This window comes from Rhinatrema bivittatum, chromosome 1 (genome assembly GCF_901001135.1).
Source record: "Rhinatrema bivittatum chromosome 1, aRhiBiv1.1, whole genome shotgun sequence".
NCBI lineage: Eukaryota > Metazoa > Chordata > Amphibia > Gymnophiona > Rhinatrematidae > Rhinatrema > Rhinatrema bivittatum.
Window position 1 is genome coordinate 498,275,900 of NC_042615.1, and position 20,618 is coordinate 498,296,517.

The 20,618-nt window shown below is 46.8% G+C and overlaps 1 protein-coding gene across 2 annotated transcripts in view; it reads left to right on the top strand.

The window, feature by feature from the left end:
* Positions 1 to 2,480: 2,480 nt before the first annotated feature.
* Positions 2,481 to 20,618, top strand: part of SLC6A8 (solute carrier family 6 member 8) — an 88,789-nt gene continuing 70,651 nt past the window's right edge. Inside the window, exon 1 of one of the 2 annotated variants that reach the window (XM_029609281.1) lies at positions 2,481 to 3,240. In XM_029609281.1, the coding sequence (XP_029465141.1) occupies positions 2,958 to 3,240 (283 nt within the window). In that variant the 5' untranslated portion in view covers positions 2,481 to 2,957. Of the gene's footprint in view, positions 3,241 to 4,651; positions 4,843 to 20,618 lie in introns of those variants that run through there. The other variant, XM_029609291.1, reaches the window with a different exon arrangement.

Below are 20,618 nucleotides of genomic sequence, written 5' to 3' on the forward strand. Positions count from 1 at the left end.
TGGAGTCATCCTGGACACCTTACACTTGGCTTAGCTGTGAAATCCTTTACCTGAAATGACAAATTGTTTTTTTTGAGGGGCGGTGTTTACGTTGTTATTAACTCAATATAGTGTAAAAGAAAAGTATTAGAACATCCTACCTCAACTCTGCAGCCTCCGGCCAAATTATCAAGTGGTCAGATGATGGACTTGTTAGCAGGTGAGGTTAGTTACTTCGCAATTTATTATAGTCTTCTTTCCTCAAAATCCCTTTTTTTTTTTAAATCAGACCATTCCACTGGCTCAGTGGCAGTACTGTGCAACCAGAAGGCCTGGGTTTGATTCCCAAGTTAAGTCTATCCGCTCGGTGGGTTAGGGATGCTGAAGACTCATCACCTAGTGGCCTCTGCCACAGAAGAAGCTGTGGCACGTGCCACCACCACGTCCTGGCTAAGGACATCATCACCCCAATACCTGGGCTGAGGTGGAAAGGGAATGCAAAAAAAGGGGGGAAACCCCTGCCCCCCTCCATTGTATTTCCAAATGAAGGCTCACGGCACCGTAGCCCTACAGAAGCCAGTTTTATTTGAGATGGAGCACCAAAAGGAAACGGTTTTCTTTTTCAAACTTTTGAAAGCATAAAAAAAAATATTATTTTTTTTTTCTGGAGAATCTTCCTGTTGTTTAATAGATACCAAAGAGCAGAAAACATGAGCGTCAGAGGAATGCTGGGGTGCAGAGGGGGAGGCACACAACCATCGGTGAGACCTCGGCCGGAGCATCGCGTCTGAACTCCCACGGGATAGAGTCTCTCCGGAGACAGGCTGCCAAAGTGGCACGGGCCCCACACCAAAAAGCCCTAGGAGCAAAAGGACTCGGGAGGCAACCGCCGGCTCCTCGGCGCGGCCTGCAGATCAGCGGCTACAAGAAGCTCCTTTCCAAAAGGGAAATTCCTGGTGGAGCGAAAATGCTGCGGTACGCAGACTCCCTGGGCGCGAAAAGTAACCCGCCGTGCAGGCGCCGGAAAGTGCGGGTGCTGGTTTCACGCTTTTCATCCCCCCCCCCCCCCAAGAGCGCACGTACTTTGTATCTGCACTGGTACAAATAATGCCTTCCAACGGATAAATAATGCATACGAAGCAAAGCCTTTTCAGAGAAAAGTATGCTCGACAACAAGAGGTCACAGTAGGATGCTCCGAGGGGGGCTCAGATTCAGCAGCAGCAGCAGCAGCAGCAACATCAGAAGACATTTCTTCACAGAAACCGTGGCGGGATACATGGAAAGGCCTTCAAGCAGGCCCGGGGAAAGCGTGCGCGCGGGGGGGGGGGGGGGGCTTGGTGACAAAGACGCGAAGGAAAAGCCGGAGACCCACTGGGGCCTATGGCACCGAGGCAGGAGTGGAACTGGGCAGACGGGATGGGCCCGATCTGCTTGCTATCATAGTCTGCGTCTCTGTGGGATTTGATTATTGCATTAATCATCACGTTTGTAAACAGTGCTGTGCTTGATATATTTTCTGCCAGCTAAACTGAAGTGCGTATTTTTATATTAAAGCCATTTTGAGCAGCCCCACAAAAATTTCAGAGCAGCGCTGACAATATTTCTTTTTAATGTGCAGATGGTAGGTAGACCCTCAGAGATTGAAAATTACCCTAGCAAAAAAAAAAAAAAAAAGAAAAGCAGAGAATGCAGGGATTGAGGATGCCAGTGGGACTAAATGGCTCAGGACTATAACGTGCTTTGATATGGTTTACATTCAAGAAACCTGAAAACCAAGCACAATAAATATGTATACAGCAAAGTAAACAGAAGAATCAAAAAGACGGCACAAAGGGCACCAATGCCAGTGCAGCAGGAGCCACACATAAGAGAAGTCAGTTTAACACTGGATATCTGCACTTTGGAATCTCTTTTAAGTACGCTGAGCGGAGAATCAGGGTTCAACAAATCCCACTGCCGCTCCTTGTGACCCTGAGCGAGTCACCTCCCCCTCCCCTCGACTGCCAACTTCCGATTGTAAACCCAGTGGGACGGGAGGGGGAGGTGGGGGGGGAAGCATCTACTGTATGTGCACCACCTGATCCTAACTCTCCGTCGGCTCCCACTCGGAAAGGCCAAAGTTGGATTTCAATCTAAAAATCTAACCCGCAAGGAGCGAGCAAGCTGGGAGGGACGCATCGCTATTTCCCGCAGGCAGGTGCCCGAGGGGGGAGTCCTAGCGGATTCTGCGTACTCTCTGCACCCAGGCGTGGCTCCTCGACATCAACACGGCCCGGGCCGTTTTCGTTGACAAAATAAATAAATAAATAAATAAATTATTGCCTCCAAAAATAGCAACCTCATGTGAGTCGATCCTTGTGTGTGTGTGTGTGTGTGCGCGTGCGTGCGCGCGCGCGCCCTGGGCCGGGAGATGCCGGGCTCTGCTTGGCCAGCTGCATCAGAGAGGGAGGGAGGGCAGGGAGAGGCGGAGGGAGAGCTCTGACCTCACTCGGTGCCTGCTTTTAAATGCCTCGCTCCTCAGCGGGCGCAGGCTCTCGCTGGACTCCTTTTGTGGCAGCCGCCGGGAGATGGCCAGGCGGCACGACCGGAGGCTCCGCAGCCCGGCGCCCACTTTGATCCTCGCTGAGGCGAAAGCGCCCCCCTCCTGAACCTTGCCTGCCGCCCCTGCCAGCGTTAACCCATGAGATTCTTCAGGTTGACGTTCAAGTGCTTTGTGGACGGCTTCTGAGGCTTTTTTTTTTTTTTTTTTGCAGGGAGGGGTGGGGGGAAACTCCCCCCCCCCAAAAAAAAACTCAGACCCTTATTAATCGCCGACCTGAATCTCTCTTTCTCTCTCTCTGCAAACAGTTTACTCTTTTGAAATTAGGGGGGCATTTTTCCGGCTCAGTATTTGGGTTCCGTGAAACCGAAGTGACACGAGAAAGAGAAAGAGGGGGTGGGAGGGAAACTTGAAGTGGCCAAAGCTTGTCGCGAGAGGATGGAGGAGAGAAAAAGCCAAGCAGAACTGCGGCTGGGGAAAGGGCGCACGGACGAGAAGGGAGGCTGCAGCGTGCTGGAGGAGGAGAAGAAGAGCTCGCTCATCCCCAACGGGAGCAGCCATGAGGTGGAGGCTTACGGGACCCCGGCGGTCGGCAGGAAGGCGGCCCCGGAGAGGGCCACTTGGACCAGGCAAATGGACTTTATCATGTCCTGCGTGGGTTTCGCCGTGGGCCTCGGCAATGTCTGGCGCTTCCCTTACTTGTGCTACAAGAACGGCGGAGGTGAGTGACCCCCGACTGCCCCCAGGGTGATAGAAAGAGCCGGCGGAGCGCTGCCCACCCCCAGGCCAGGGCCGGGTTTCGGCAGTGCGACCCATGGGTTAACGCCTTGGGCGTCAGATTCTGAACTTAGGCGCCCAAAAGCTGGGGACCCCTTCCAACTGCTCTTTGATTGCCTGGAAAAAAAAAATGTCCCCTTAATCCTGAGTTTGCTCTGCCTATGGGTAGCATGGCTTTCAATCTGGCCCCGGCCCAGGTGCCTTGCTGTCATCTCGGAGAGAGCAAGCATGGCCCGGTGCTGGACGGGAGGAGAGTCAAGGTGCAGCATCTAGCGCTAGCTCATGGGGGTGAAAAGGAGGATGCAGGTGGAGCCCTGGCTCACTAGTTTTGACAGGAGACCAGACAACGGCAGGGGGGAGAGAATAATCTTCTCCAGGGTCAATCTCCTCCTTAACTGCAGTTGATCTCACCAGTATGAACACGCCGCACTGAACTGCTGTTCCCAAAGACTTCTTTATGCATTTGACATCGATAGCACATAAGTATTTACAGCAGCAAAAACTATCTATTTACTGTCAATAATTATGCCTACCCACGCCGAACAAAAGACTTTGTATTATCCCCCCCCCCCCCCCCCGCTCCTGAGCGCTAGAGGTGCAGACGTCTCCGAAGGTTGAGTTCTAGTTTTGGATAGCAGGGCCCCCGGATTCAGGGATATTTATTTATTTATTTATTTAAGGGCGGTTGAGGGATGGAGTCTGCTGACAGATCCCATGGAAATGCGGTGCCAGGTACCTGCACCTGGGTCACAGAGGCGGCGAGGGGTGAGGGTGGTTTAGGGATTCAGAACCAGTGCTACAGATTTGGCGGGATTCATCCCTGCGACCTCTCGGCTCCACGCCCAGAGCTGAGCGCGGTGCGCAGAAGGCCAGGAATTGTACTGAAGATTTTGGGGCCATGGTGGGACCCCCCCTCTAACCTGCACTAAGGACCCCCTGCTGGTCGTTAGCCTCAGCACTCCTCAGCGGCAAGGAAGAGGCACGTGACAGGAGGGGGTGGGGGACGCAGTCAGTGCCTCTCTGCTTCCCTCAACACGAAGGACCTTTGCTCCACTTAATTAGAATGGGCTTTTTAACCCAGTGGCAGATCCTGCCCCATCCCTCACCCCCCCCCCCCCCCCCACCTCAGGTAAATCCCTTCTCTCTGCACGACTGTGGTGCCAAGGCACTGGGGCCACCCACAGTGTCCATCATGTACTGGTGGTTTATTTCTACGGAGAGAAACTCAGGGCTTGACCTTTTTTGGCTGAGAGTCAAGAGTAGAGGGGGGGGGGGGGGGGATGGGCTGAGAGAGCAGTGCCTGCTTGCTGAGTTTGGGAGCCTGTTCAGTATCAGAGAGAATATAACCCCCCCTGAACCTGACCCCTGTTTGAGACACGATGATGATGACGGGACCATTGCCAAAGTGGGATTAAACCTCCTTCTAAAAAAGAAACCGACACAACTACCGATGCCTATGCTCGTTCCATTCACGGAGTTACAGGTCTGATTTACTGCAGGGCGCCATCTCCAGGCATGGGACACAGCAAGCGCCGCGCTGACTTGGGTGAGATGGGAACTCTTTTAAGTTTCAGCTCAGCCCTGCCTCCTTGGCTGCCCCCTTCCCCCATGCATCTTTTCTCTACTTTTACTCTCTAATCTTCCTTTTCTTATTTTTACAATTTTTCATCGAAAAATATAATAGAATGGCAGATAACCTCCCCCGGCCCATCTCGGGCCTTCCTCATTCACCCTCTCTGCAGCAGTTTAGACTTCAGAGCCTGAGGCTTAGAGACTTCCTCTCCCAGGCTTTCTCTCTCTTTCTCCCATCAGTGAGGATCCTCCGTGCCCGTCCCAGGCTTCCCCCCCCCCCCTCACTCCCCCACCGCCGAGGATCCTCCGTGCCCGTCCCAGGTTATTCCTTCTCCTGCCTTCCTTCCGCCTCTCAGATTTAGCAGACGGCAGAACCCAATAATGCGCTGCCGGTCCAGCTCTGCATGAGACGCTTTTACTGTTTTTCGTGAAATAATTTCCCGAGGCTGCTGGCTGCCCTCCTGCGCAACTCTGGCGGAAACCTTCCCTCTCCTCGGTCGCCCTTTCGTTGGTGCTGATCGCCAGCCCCGGCTTTCCTCTCCCTCCGTCGGTGGGACTGCACTCGTCTCTGGTCTGAATAAAGGGGGAGGGGTTGCAGTGTCCTTGCAAAGCTCTACGGAAGGCTTTATCCGGAGCGGAGTAATGATTAACGGGGGGGGGGGGGGGGGGGAGCTGCTGGGATAGGTGTCGCACATCAGTCATTGCGATAGTAGCAGAAGCTAGATCTAATTTGCGGAATATGGAAGGGGAAATTCATCCCCCGACCCACCCCTGTCCTGGCTCTCTCTGCACAGCGTGATAACGCTGACACACTCTGCAGAGGGGCAGGGTTATAATTCTGCTAGTCTCTCTCTCTCTCTCTCTCTCTCTCTCCTGTTTTGACAGTGCTAAGCTTCCCCTCCAACCCCCCCCCCGTGTGACTTTGAATGGGGAAAAGATTGGGGGCGGGGCATGATAATTTTTCTCCCCTTTGCCACCCTCTTGCTATGACCTTCTCGGTCAGGACACCTCCTCCTTCTTTTAGTCTGGCATTCACCACCCCCTCTGCTGCCAGGCTGCAGCTCACCACTTTCTCTCTCTCCCTCTCTCTCTCTTTCTTTCTCTCTCTCTCTCTTCCCACAGCTCCTGCAAAGTGCACTCACCTTCAGACTAAGAGCAGCAGCAACTCTGAAATGAGCTTATCTGATGGCTTATCAGGTCACATAGAGGAGCTGGCACATACACACACACACCCACCCACTCACTCACTCACTCACTCACGTACCACAGATACACGCTCTCTCTCACACACACACACACACACACACACACACACACACACACACACACATTTAGTGACTGCAGGTAAAGATTAAAATGGTCCAGTCACATGCTCAAACTGAAAGTCATCCCCTCTAGGTAGATGTAAATCAGATAAAAATTCCCAATATTCAACCCCACACCAACTTCCCTCTTTCCTCATATCTTTTACCTGACCACAAGCTTTTGTCTACCACTGCCCTCCCTATCTGTCTTAAGCATGCCCAAAATTCGTTACAGTCATGACCTCCACCACCTCCGCTGGTAGACAGTTTCGGGCCTTGCTGTCTTCCACTTTGATTCATTAGGTGAACTAAACAATCACTTATGGTGCCAACATTTTTTTTTCAGGGGGGGAGGGCCAGGGACCAGCAAATATCTTCTCACTTTAAAGTCACTTTTAAGGCACAAAGAGGAAGCTGGGCGAGTGGAGGAGGTGTGGAGAGAGTGTGCTGGGCAGGTGAGGGTGGGGTTGAGAGAGACAGGGTCCTGCTCATGTAGGGGGTGGAGAGAGCGTATGCTGGGCACTGCAAAAAGGGGTGGGGGGAGGGCGAAGAGACTGGAGTTATGCTGGTAGCGAAGGGGAGAAAGGAAGATGGTGGGTGGGGGAGAAGGAGAGATGCTGCACAGGGGGACAGAGAAAAGGGAAACTGGGCAGTGAGGAGAGGGATGGAAAGGCAGAGGTGGATGCCGAGTATGGCGAGAGAGAGGGGAGGATGCTTTGCCGGAGCTGCCGCTGCTAAGCAGGTGTGTGAGGGGAAGGCGGGAGGCGCAAGATTGAAGGTTCGCCTAATACCCTTACAACCAGGCTCCCCTTCTACGCCTTGCTAAATACTGTTTGTACTAAATCTCTACAGCCACTGATGTCAGCGAGGCCGTTGTGAACAGCCTGGCCTGATGCTTACTGAAGTTGGGGGGTTTTAACCCTGGTCCCTCTATACAGGCCACCCCAGCCTACTCGGAAGCCTGTAATGTTCTGGGTTGTAAGCACTGCCCCGTTCAGGCTACCCCAGTGCTTCACCATCATTCCTGTTTGGCCCCAGGTTTGTCTCTCCCCTACTTCCTCAGGGGATCCATTCTCTGCATCCACCGCCCTTTCCGGGAAGAAATATTCTCAGATGTTGCTCCTGAATCTCCCCTCACCGGAGCTTCATACCTGATACTTGTTCTAGAGCAGAGGTTGCCAAACCTGTCCTGGGGGACCTTCCCCCCCCCCCCAATCCAGCCAGTTGGGTTTTCAGGCTATCCACAATGAATGTGCATGAGATAGATTTGCATATCTCATACATATTCATTGTGGATAGCCTGAAAACCCGAGTGGCTGGCAGCCACTGTTCTAGAGTATTCTTTCCTCTGAAAAAGGGTTCCTTCTTAGGCACAATTTTTTCCTTCGTGGGGCAGTTTTCCAAACTGTTGATTGTTGCACAGTACACAGGGATTTTCTCTTTGAAAGTTGCCCCAGGGAGGGGGCTGAGTGGGAGGAGGGGGGGTGAGAAGTACCCACAGAGATCTGAGCCTGCGCTTTCCCTGAAAACCAACACACATGGTTTTGAAAATGTAAAATGGCCCTTGATGTTGCCTCCACTGACCAAACCATGTCTCTGACACCCCCCCCCCCTCCCCGGCCTACGTTTTCCCACTGCTGAGTGCATTGATGATCCCTGTGTGTAATTTTACTCCTGTACAGGGCAGGCAATTTCCTGACAGTTTATTTACCCTGGTAAAGGGCTGTGGAAAATTGCCTTCCCCAAGATATTTAAGGACCTGATTTTCAAAGCAAGCAAAGTGCGCCTATAACCCTGCTTTGATGCGCCTAGGTGGCATTTTTGAAAGCTTAGCGGGGGCCGGCAAATGTAAAAGCGCACACGCATACCTTGGTTTCTCACGTACTTTCACGCACACTGGGAGCAGGCATTCTGGAGGGCGCAGCTGGGGCAGGCACACACTTCCATATTTTCAAGAGTGTACTTGGAGGCAGCCATGCACTAGCAGGTGTAGCTTGGTGTGTGGACAATTGCACGTGTTCCCTGCCAAGCAAAGGATTTTCAAAGCAAACTTATGTGTATAACTTTGCCTTGAAAATCCTTGGTAAAGTCTCTGTGCACACTGACCATGCAAACTTCAGTGCTAGGCGGGAAGTTATAAAATAGCCCTCTGTCTGTCTCTCTCATATTTCCCCTTCCTCTCCCCTCTCCCCCATCAATTGTTTCTTTTAGGGTGTACATAGTTGGGTCCCTAAGTCTAATGCTAGATGGCATTTGCTGCAAACCCATCACCATTTTTGTAACTTTCCTATGGATCACCTCTATGAGCCCACATTCACATACACACACACCCCCACACACATTTTTACAAACTCATACTCCCCTATGGGCGCACACACACACACACACAGTCTCTTTCGCGTTTCCTCCCTTTCTCTTTACATCTCTCTATCTCTATCCCTCCCTTTCTATGTGCATATGTGGTCGTCTCTCTCTTATCTTTCTCTCTGTTCCTTTCTTTTTGTGTGCATGCGTGTTTCTCTTTCTCTCTCTCTCTCTGCATAATCCTGCCTGTCAAAGTGTGATTGGGGCAGCCTGCTGTGATCAGCAGTAATCCCCCAGGGATGGGACATTACACTGAGAAGATCAGGACACCACAGACTAGGGCAGCCTGGATTTAGACTCCTGCAACTGCTCCTGATGACAGCTGGAATCCTGGAGAGACAGGCGGGTAAATATAGATACGGATCCCCGTATCTCCATTGCTCCTCAAGAGACGCCATCATTGTCACTCCTGCGGGCACAGTCTCAGCTTTGTCCTGAAACCAGGCTCATGACATCCTTACAAGAGCCATATGGACCCTTCCCTGGAAACTTTACATTGATAGTCTGATAGGAGACAAAGGGGCCGATTTAATAAACACCGAGTGTTAAGATTGGGCTGAAAATCAGCCCTCAGCTTCTTAATGCATTTGCTAAAAACGTTTTTAATTCCCAAAGCATTAAGCTAAATATTTTTATGTGCACGAAACATGATTTATGTTAGGGATATGATTTGGTTTGGGTTGGGTTTTTTTTTGGCAGTTTTCATTTTTATTGCATACTAACAGGCCAGGGCAATAAAATACACCCAGCCTAGAGTACAGGCTTACGCACGGTTGGACACGCATTTTGGACAAGCTAGACTAGCACCCAATGCAGTAAGGAGATTAGCACATCCAAAACTCGCACCCAAACAGATAATTAAGCCAACAGCGCTCAAAAATATGTAAACTCCATGTAGATGAGGCTATTAGCTATTCTCCCCCCCCGATGCAGAAAATCGCTGGGTGCCCAACACACACTTTTTAATGCAGTAAATTTAACTGCAGCCCCGGAGCTGGCGTTAAATCAATCTGTGAATCAAGGGCTCAGGAGAAATTTTAAAAATACCGTCCTGTGTGGTTCCTACCTTTATTCTTAAACACTTAGGGGCGGATTTTAGAAGGGTTACGCTCGTATATTATGCACGTAACCCCCGAAAACCCACTCCTGTGCGCGCCGAGCCTATTTTGCATAGGCCCGGCGACGTGCGCAAGCCCCGGGACGTGTGTAAGTCCCAGGGCTTGAAAAAATGGGCGGGGCGTGGGCGTAGCCAGAGGCCTCTCCACTGCTGCTGGGCCTGGGGATCGCGCACTGGCAGTTGGTCGGCGCGCGCAACCTACACCTGCCCCTATAAAAAAAATAAGTCAGGGTGGGGTTTAGGTAGGGCTGGGGGGCGGGTTAGATAGTGGAAGGGAGGGGAAGGTGGGGGGGGGTGGAAGGAAAGTTCCCTCCGTGGCCACTCCGATTTCGGAGTGGCCACGGAGGGAACGGGGAAAGCCATCGGGGCTCCCCTAGGGCTCGGCGCGCACAAGGTGCACAAGTGTGCACCCCCTTGCGAGCGCCAACCCTTGATTTTATAACATGCGCGCGCAGCTGCGCGCGCATGTTATAAAATCAGACATAGATTTGTGCGCACCGGGTTGTACGCACAAATCTACGCCCGCGCATAAGTACGAATATCTGGCCCTTACTGCATGCGGTGTTTAAGAATAAACGCCGCAATGGCTTGATGAAAAAAAAAAAAATTCTGGATGCACAATAGATACGCCCTAGGCCAGTTTCGCCCCTTGCTATTGTGCGTGAATATTGTGTGTGTATACTCGACGAAATCGACCTGAAACGGGATAAAACAGAGGCTCATATTGAGCGCCCATTGCATTTGTGCATCACACGATTCTTCCCTGGTGCGTCTTTTTTACTGCAGCAGCTCATTACAACACAGCATCGGGCGCCCAGGAGAGGTGGCTGTGAGCACGTTAGGAAAACAGGCGCTCGGTATGAGTGCCCATTTCAACGCGTCTTTTTGCATCGGCCCTACATTTTTTCACGCGCACTAAATTGCATTAATGCGCACTAAAATGAAAATGAACAAAATAATCAAATAAAGTAAAACAAAACAAAAAAAAAAAGGCCACAAATATTTTCCAGCTGCACATCCCTAGTGCTTGTTTTGTGCCCACACTAATCATGAATTTGAGAGACTTCCTCCTCTCCCTGAGTTAAAATGTGCGCTCAACCTATGGAAAAGGCTGAACGCACATTTTAACTTTGGTTTGTGTGCACATTTTTGTGCTTGTGTGCATTTTTAACTCCCGATGCATTAGCACACCATTCCTGCGCAGAAAACATGATTTCTGCTTGTTTTGGGGCTCATGTAGGAAGCCAGGTGTTAAGACTGCGCACAGAAATTCAGCTCCCAGTTTCTTAACACGGGGGGGGGGGGGGGGGAAAAAAAACCCTTTAATTCCTGATGCAGTAAGCAAATCGTATGCTAATGCATCGGGAGTTAAAAATCAGCACAGGCTGATCGCACATTTTAACTCAGGTGGGTGGAGGGAGTCTCAGATATGATTTATGCATACAAAACATGCACAAATCGTATTTTGTGCACATAAAATGTGATTTATGCGCTCAAAGATTCTTTCAGCTCTAAGAGGTAGATTTTAAAAGTTTTGCTTGTGCAAAAACAGCCCTTTATGTGTGGGAGGAGAGAGACTCTTTATAAGGCTCAGCCTGACACTCTATATATGCACCATTGTAAGGGGGGGCACTTTGATCCGGGGTGAGTTTTCGGGAGGTGGGTTGGGGTTTGGGGGGGGTGGTGTTACAGAAACATCCAGAGGTAGTCATTGTAAAGAGATTTAGACCTTATAAGCGATGAAAATTGTAACAAGAGGAGTTGATTTGTACACTGCAGTCTCTACTAGCTGCACTGTGTACAAATCATCTCCTTTTCATCGCTTATAAGGTCTAAAATTCTTTAATGACGACCCTTTTACAATGAATACCGCTGAATGTTTCTGTAACACCATCCCCCAAATCCCAACCCACCTCCCAAAAACTCACCCCAAATCAAAGTGCCCCCCTTACAGGGGTGCATATATTGAGTGTCAGGCTGAGCCTTATAAAACCTCTCGCGCTCTCTCTCTCTCTCTCTCTCCCTCTCTCTGTTCCAAGTCTATTGTACCTTCTAATTTTTGAAAATGTGAAAGGACTTTTTCTCTGTTTATAGGATTGCCTAAACCTGCAACATTCCACATTACACGCTAACAGCGTCATTCATCAAAATGCGTTTTGGCTTTAACGCACGTGATAATGCATTAATGCCATAGCGCATGCGATAATAACGCTAGCACATAGCGCGAATGCAAATTTTGGGAAGGGGCGGGGTTAGGGAGGAGTTTGTGTGGGATTTATGAAAATGAGGGGCAATATCACACCGTGCCATAGCATAATGCATGCTATCGCATGGTTTTAATGCTGGAAATAACTACACCTTTTTTCCTGGTGTTAAGCTGTGCAATATGACCAAAATTACTGTAATGCAATTTGTGATACATTTTTTGAATTGCAATTTGGTTATTTCTGGCCTGGAGGGGGGGGGGGGGGAGAAAGAGAGAGCCTTTGGGGAGGCTCTCACAGTGTGCAACTATTTATATGCCTGTAGGAGGGGCATCTAATAGCTTGAGGTGAGGTGTTTGTGGTAATTTAGGGTTTAGGGGCCAGTTTCATATGTAGATTGAGACGTACGAACAGCACAGTATGCCTTGGTGAAGATTTCACATCATTTGGAGTGGGGAAAGTCTCACAAAGATGAAATTTTGTACTGTGTTATCTCGGCCTAACTTGATGGTACCCTGTTTATAGAGTCCATCAAGCTAGGGTGAGAAAACATAGTAGAAATGTCAGACTTTCCTCACTCCAAATGATGTCAAACCTTCACCAAGGCGTACTTTGCTGTTCGTACGTCTCATTCTGCATGGAAAACTGGCCCTTAAACCCTAAACCACCACCAGCACCTCACCTGGAGCTATTAGACACCCCTTCTATAGAGATATAAATACTTGACTACTATGCAGGCCTTATAGATAGTCTCTCTCTCTCTCTCAGCTCAAAGACCAAATTATATTTTTGTTTGCCATTTACTGATGAAACTTAATAATTGTCTAACATTCATTTTACCCTTCCCCTCACCAACCCCCCCTCAAATCCCCTCCCCCTTCCCAGTCCCCTCAAAAATTATCCACATCCATTCCAATTTCGGAGTTAAGTGCATCATCTCAGAATGCACTCGAGGGCCATCCTCTTACATTTTTTTGCCATTTGGCATCTAAACTGAAATCTTCCATCTTAGGTTTACATTAACTATATATATCACAATGAGTAAACACAGTAATACCCAGACATTGCAATTTAATCTAAGATGTGCATAACTATGATATTAATCATTCCGAAAACCTCAGTTAACTTCAGAACATTCAGGGATATTTCTCACAAAACCAGGCTCCTTCTTTGCAATATGTACTATATAGCTCTTTTTTTTTTTTTAAAGTTAAGCTCTTCATGACAATTCTTCAGTCTCAATAAGTTTATTTGAGCCTGTTCACACGTCCTTGCTCATTCACAGTGATTTCTTTAAGAAAGCTTGCACTGACCACCGTAACAAAATGGTGTGTCAGACCCTTATGCCAGACTACCGAGTAGGTAAAGGCAAACTTAATGTTTTGCTTGGCCAATTCACTGCACATGGCTGAATACTCCCTTCATTTGATGGAGATTGCCACAAGAGTAATCTTGAAAAATGAGAATGTTATTATTCCAAGCTTCTTTCAGGGTCATTTTTCAAATTGCATTAGGGCCCTATCGCCTGTGATAACACATGCATTATTGCATGAGATGTGTATGCAAATTTTAGTCAAAGGGGAGGAGTTTGGGTGAAGGTTATAAAAATGAGGGGTGTTTAACATTGTGATAGTGTAATGCATGTTGAGAAAGAGAGAGCCTCTGGGGTGGCTCCCATATTAGCCATCTATTTATACCACTGTAGGAGGATCAACTAGTAACTCGAAGTGATGTTTTGGTGGTGGTCTAGGGATTGGGGGGCAGTTTTACATGCACAGTCAGAGGTACGAACAGCACACTACACATCAGAGAAGATTTGGTGTGATCTGGAATGAGGAAAGGTACACAAAGATGAGGTTTGTACAATGTACTCTCGCCCTAGCTTGATAGTACTAGTTGCTAGGTATGCCACCCCAGAGGTTTTCTCTCTCTCTCTCTCTCTCTCTCTCTCTCACCAGGAACATGCAATGTGGTAAGCTATCTATGCAAAGCAGTAAAATAGCTTGCATTGCAGTAACTAAAAATTTGCCTAACCACACCCCTTTTTTTATCACAGGCATTATTCATGCAAAAGTTATAGCAAAATGATTAATTAGGTCTTTGTTTGCTGAACTTTCTCAATATCTCTGATTTGGGTGCAAAATTTAAAATTTTCGCAATGACCACTCTTGGCAGGGGTCAATTTTCCAGTCACAGTCCTAAGCGGTGAGCTTGCTTTACTACTAGCAGACCTTGCATTGCCATTAACCCTAGAGCTGGCAGCAACCATGCCTCAATCTTCGTTGGAAGATCTCTATCAGAGAGACTCTAAGGAAATCTGATAAAACAAAGGTTATTACTTCTTGACCTGTTTTCCAAGTCTTCCAGTTTTGCATCTCTCTCTGTTGCCATATTCTCTAACTCAGTGATCTTAATTTGCATCACGTTGATCTCATCTTCATTATTACATATTCGCATCTCTTCTGCATCCATGCAATTACTGACTGTCTCTTATCGAGTCATGTACCTCCTGAATTTGCCCGAGGTGCCTCTAAAAGTAGAGGAGTGGCAATTTTGTTACACAAGTCAATGGTATTTAAAGAAGGAAAATCTACAACAGATCCACAATTAGTCAATATGGGAATCCAACCACTTATGCTAAATCTTCTAGAGGGCTTAATATCTTTTGTAAACCTTTGCAGATGATAGATATATGGAGAACACTTAATCCAAGCAGAGATTACTGAATTGCACCCCTCCAAATCACAAATTGATTACTTGTTTGTGTCTAAGACCCTTTTTTTCCAATGTTCCAAGACTGAGATTGAATTATTGGTAGTCTCGGACCACTGTCCACTCTCATGCATGATGAATGCAAATCCTTCACAATCTGTTTATAGCAATTGGAAAATGCCTGTGTGATTATTATAGGATACAGAGTTTAAAAGATTCATACAAAGCAAATGGTTAGATTTTGAGCAACATAATACTCAACATAAAAATCAACCAGTCCTGTTCTGGGGGACCGCTAATGGAGTATTGAGGGGGAAGTTTACTGGATATAATATATGGAAGAAAAAGGAATTAGATAAAGACATCCTAGATTTAACTGACAAATTGAAGAATGCAAAAAAAGAAAATATTTATCATCTAACTCCAAAGGAGATAAGCAGTCTTTTTGGATGCTTCAAAAATTATTAAATGATAAGCTACACCAAAGAGCATTATGTTCTGTATTTGCTCTTAAGCATAAACTATATTTGCATGGAAATAAAGTGGGTAAGCTGTTAGCAAGTTTTGTGAGGCATAAGACAGGAGCCTTCTTTATTACGAGTTTGAAAGATAAAGCAGAAAGAGAAGTGACATCTTCTCAAGAAATAAGTGAAATATTTAGACTGTACTACGAGTCACTTTATTCAGCGGAACCAGCAAATGAAGTGGAAAGAGAAAGATTTCTAGTTGAAGTAGCCCTTAAGTGAACAGCAGCTGGGAGACCTAAACAGATCTTTGCAAACCTGTGAGATAAACTTTGCAATTGCAGAACTTCAAAACTTTAAAGCACCTGGATTGGATGGGTTGACTGCCCAATTTTACAAGTCACTGGCACTTTTGATATTAAACTCGCTCAGATCGGTATGTACAGAAATGGTAGAGACAAGGAGTATACCAGATACAATGAACATGGCACATATTATTGTATTACCTAAACTGGGTAGAGATTCACAATTATCGTCATCATACAGACCTATAGTATATCTTTATTCATTTTAGACATAAAATTGTTTGCAAAAATATTGGTAAATCAGTTAAAGCATATTATGCCTAGTTTAATATCATCGGGTCAAGCGGGGTTGTTAAAGGGAGACGACCAAGTGTCAATATAAGAAGAATTTCAATCCTTTTAACAATGTGCAAGACCCAGTGCTAATAGGATTCGATGCGGGAAAGGCCTTTGATAGGGTTTCTTGGCCTTTTTTGCCCAAAGTATCGGAAAGTCTGGATTTCCAAGGTTTTATTAAAGAAACTCTTCGGGTATTGTAGTGCACACTAATTGGGTGGCTAGTATCTGAGTGAATGGGATTTTATCTCAACCATTCTGTCTTTCAAGAGGTACTAGACCGGGATGTTTACTATCTCCCTTACTTTTCATCCTCACCCTGGAACCCCGATGAGAACTCTGGAAAGATACATGTAGTCTATAGATCTTATCAGGAGAGAACACTTTCCATCTGTGTTTCTTTCTGCAGATGATATATTGTTATTATTACTAGAAGCGAAAAATCATATAGCGGAGGTACTAGGAATTTTCTATAGATATGGGAGTTTCTCGGGATTTAAAATAAATGTGGAAAAATCAGAAGCATTGGAGATATCCAGCACGTTGCAACACAGTTGGGCAAACTTTCCTTTGCAATGGGCCCAGCAAAAAATTAAATATATTTAGGGGTATATATTTATGGAGCACTATCCTCATGGTACACTAGCAATTTGGTTCTTATTATGACTTTTTTAAATTCCAAAATGTAGAACTGGGATGTTTTTCCCATTAAATATTATAGGGAGAACAGCAATGATAAAAATGATGTTGCTTCCAAAATTATTCTGGGTATTACAAATTGTTAGGCCTACCGGCCTCGGGACGACTCCCTGACGCTCCTCTTCCGCTCCTGGCCCCTGGGTTGCGGCGCCTGGATTCCCCTGGCAGGGCCGACGCTCTCCCCGTGCTGCCAGGGCCGCTCTGAATCAGCCACGAGCAGGGCCACCGCCAACTTTGGCCTCTTCGGCCCCGCCCCCCCTAGGCATGCACGCGCGCATGGCCTGCAGGAATTTAAAGGGCCCGGGGCGGGGAGACGCCTCCGGCTCCTCTTGATGACGTCGGGTCCTGCCCCTATTTAACTCCAGCGGCGACCTCTGCCTGACGATTTGGCAACAGGCCTTCTCACCTCAGGTTCCTGCCTGGCCTTCCTCGCTCAATGTTCTTCTGCGTTCCTAATCCCTGCCTGCCTGTTCCTGACCTCTTCCACCTGCCTGGTTCCAGTCTCCTGTTCCTTCTTCCAGCCCGCTTGTCCCATCCTCACTCCACTTCTCCTCTGGATGGATCTCTTCGTTACCTGACCTCGGACCGGACCTCTCGTTGCCTGATTGCCGCCTGCCACCGACCACTGGACTGGATCTTACATCGCCTGCTTTCTGCACCTTCACCTCCTCTCTCCACAGGGACCCTCCTAAGACCAAGCTGGCCCCGGTACCCAAGGGCTCAACCTGTGGGGAACGAGGGCCAGTAGTGGCAAAGCTCTCGTTGGCCCCTGCATCGCTCCAGCCTCGCCTCTCGACAGTGGAGATTGGGAGGGGCTTACCCCTTCTGGTAGTACCAATGCCACCTCAGGCTAAGGGTCCACCATCATCACCGGACTTTCGTAACACAAATGCTATCCATGGTGGTGAGAGAGACAAAACTTCAAAGTACACATAAATTATGTTCCCATTTTATTTGGAAAGGGTAAAGAGCCTGCTTATCCATAACAAAAATGGCAACGCCAATAACAGAAATTTCTATTATTACACCGTGGGATTTTTGATAAGGTCTCTTGGAGATTGGCTCCGGATAAGTAATATTTACTCAGATACAAGATTAGAACAGTTAGTGGTAGCCTTTCTTGATTTAATGTTTGTGTTGCATGCTAAGACAGTTGTCCACCAAACCGTGGAGGAGTAGCCAGTGCTTAGAGCAGCAGGCTTGAACCCAGGGAGACCACTGCTGCTCCTTGTGACCTTGGGCAAGTCACTTTACCCTCGTTGTCTCAGCTATAAACTTAGATTGTGAGCCCTCTGCAGGCAGAGAAATAACTACAGAACCTGACTGTAATCTGCTTTGAAGTGCTGAAAAGCAGAATATAAATAAGTGTTCAAATGAATTGGTAAACAGCATCTGGTTGGTTTGGAGATTTCTGAGACAGCATTTATCTCTTTCATGGCATACCTTTTTATGGATACCAATATGTGGCAAGTCTGACTTTATGCCCGGCCAACAGACTAAATGTTTTATGGAATTAAAGACAAGAGGCATAGACACATTGCAGTTTTTTTACTAATGCCAAAACTGGTGGGATGTATAAGTTCGATCAATATCAAGAGCAATTGGGATTTCAGAAATGAGACTTTTTGGCTTATAAACAGCTTTCAAGCTATATTGCTTTTGCTGTGTCGAATCCTGGACAACCTCTCACTTCTATTGCATTTCAAAGATTATTGCAACTTTATCAAGTAGGGAAGTATAAACTATCCACTTTTTACAAATATGTACAAGTACAGGCCAAGCATTTATTTATTTATTTATTTAACACTTTTCTATACCGACCTTCATGGTTGAGGACTATATCAGATCAGTTTACATCGAAAGGGGATCATTTTTCAAATTGCATTAGGGCCTTATCGTGGGCATTAGGGCTCTAACGCCCGCGATAAGAATACGCATCGTGAGATACGTATGCAAATTTGAAAAATGTAGTCAAGTGGGAGGAGTAAATGAAAGGTGACTCGGGGTGAGGTTTTGGTGGTGTGCTAGGTTTTTGGGGGCAGTTTTACATGCACAGTCAGTGGTACAAATGGCATAGTTACCATCAGTAAAGATTTTATGTGATTTGGAGTGATAAAAGGTATAAAAAGATGAGATTTGGACAATGTGCTCTCAATCTAGCTTGATGCACTCTCTACTTAGCTGCTAACAAGCTAGGGCGAGAGTACATTGTACAGATCTCATCTTTGTGTACCTTTCTAAATCACATCAAATCTTCACTGACGTGTACTGTGCTGTTCGTACCTCTGACTGTGCATGTAAACTGCCCCCGAACCCTAGACCACACCAAAACCTCACCTCAAGTTACTAGTTGACCCTCCTACAGTGGTATAAGTAGTTTACTTATATGCAAGCCTTATAAAGAGGTTTTCTTTCTCTCTGTCTTTCACTACCTGTCCAAGCACTTCTCATCTTGCAATATGAAAATATCACAGGGTGCAATAAATTTAACACTTGTCTAACCGCACCCCTTTTTTATTTTTATCACAGGTGCTTTTTTTGCAAAAATTATAAATCTAGGCTTGAGTTAGCAGAAAAGGGGGGAAATTTTTCAATGAATCCATTGAAGTTGAAGATGTAAGTATATCTATTTTAGTGATGTAGAAAACTTTAATATCTGCTGCAATGCAAGAGCAGCAACTTCGAATAATGCACAAGGAGAGTGAAGCCACCCCTGAGAGCTTACTTATCAGCTTGAAATGCTCTGTTCATAATGCCACATTACACTATAATTATGGGAATGTTCCCAGATGCAAGCTTTCTGGGAACTTCAGGTTATGTCTAATTTGTTGAGTATTTGTTTGCCTAAGCAAGTTTCACTCTGCCTATTGGGGTGATCTTTGGAAGAACTTTGCAGGATTAAAGGAAACTTGTGGTTTGCACTAAAGGGTTACATAATGCAAAGGAATGTATTTTGGCAAAATGGCTCTCATCAGAAATGCCCACTAAGCATAAGCAATATTGGACAGCGGAACTAGTGGAATTGCTTAATTTGGATTACAAACAATGGTTATCTAATCCCCAGCAGTCATCTAAAACATTCTTGGAAACCTGGAGTGCATTTATGGTCAGCTTGCCCAAAGAAGTACAGGCTAGATTTCGTCTTTGTTGACATTTGAACGATTATAAGGTTTCTCTACACTACACCAAGTTACTACAAACTGGTTTTTTTTTGGTCCTGAGGTTTGGTACTAACCTGATCTGGCTTAGTTGCTCTTTGTTTCATTCCTGACTGGGGGAAAGGGTCAGGGTAGATTGCTGGGGGAAGTAGTGGAAAATAAGTCCTTTGTATAAATATAGGAAGGCTTGGATCTGGGCCTTCGATTGGTGCGTTTATTGTTAATTGTCAATAAAGAGATTTACACAAAAAAAAATGTCTTTCAGCACAAAAAAAACATTTTTTGTGCACATAAATCATATTTAAGGTCAGAAAATATGCTTTGCGGGCACAAATCATGTTTTTCTGCACCTAAATCCTGACTACAGGCAACACAACTCCTGGCTCTGCCAATAGATTGACACTAGTGCCAGAAACATTACTCCATCTCTGGCCAGGAGTAACATTTCCAGCACTAAGAATACATAGATTAAGCCTCTCTGCATGGGGGGCGGGGGAGAGAGAGATAATAGCTAATGCCTTCATTAGCATGGGAGTTCCATGCAAGGGAGCTAACCTGTGTAGGCACACAAAACTCCTTGCTGTTTCAGGACTAGTAAAGTGTGCACACAAAAAACCATTGCGGGTAAAACGTGCGCTCTGCTGAGCACCCCTGATTACACCAGCCTTTTTGTTCACATAAATTAAGAAGCAGGGAAGCTCCATACCCTGGCAGTGAGAAGCAGCAGGAAATTGTGGCGCTGCAGCAGCATTGGGGGTGAAGGGACCTGACCTGGCTAAGAGGAAGGAGCAGAAACCTGGCAGGAGGAGGAGGAGCAAGCCAAAATCCAGTCAAGAGCCCTGGAAAATAAAGTCAGAAGCCCTGAAGGAAAAAAAACACCCAGACCCCCAGATGACAGCTGGATTGTGGATTAAAGAAAAAAAAACAGGAAAAAAAAAGAAAGCAGAAGGAAAACATGAATGAAGCAGGGCACTCAGCAAGCACACTTAGCTGCTGCTGTTGCCGCTCTGTAGCCTGCACCCTTAACCGAACATTATCACTGGAAACTTTACTCCACCTCTGACCAGGAGTAAAATTTCCAGCTGTG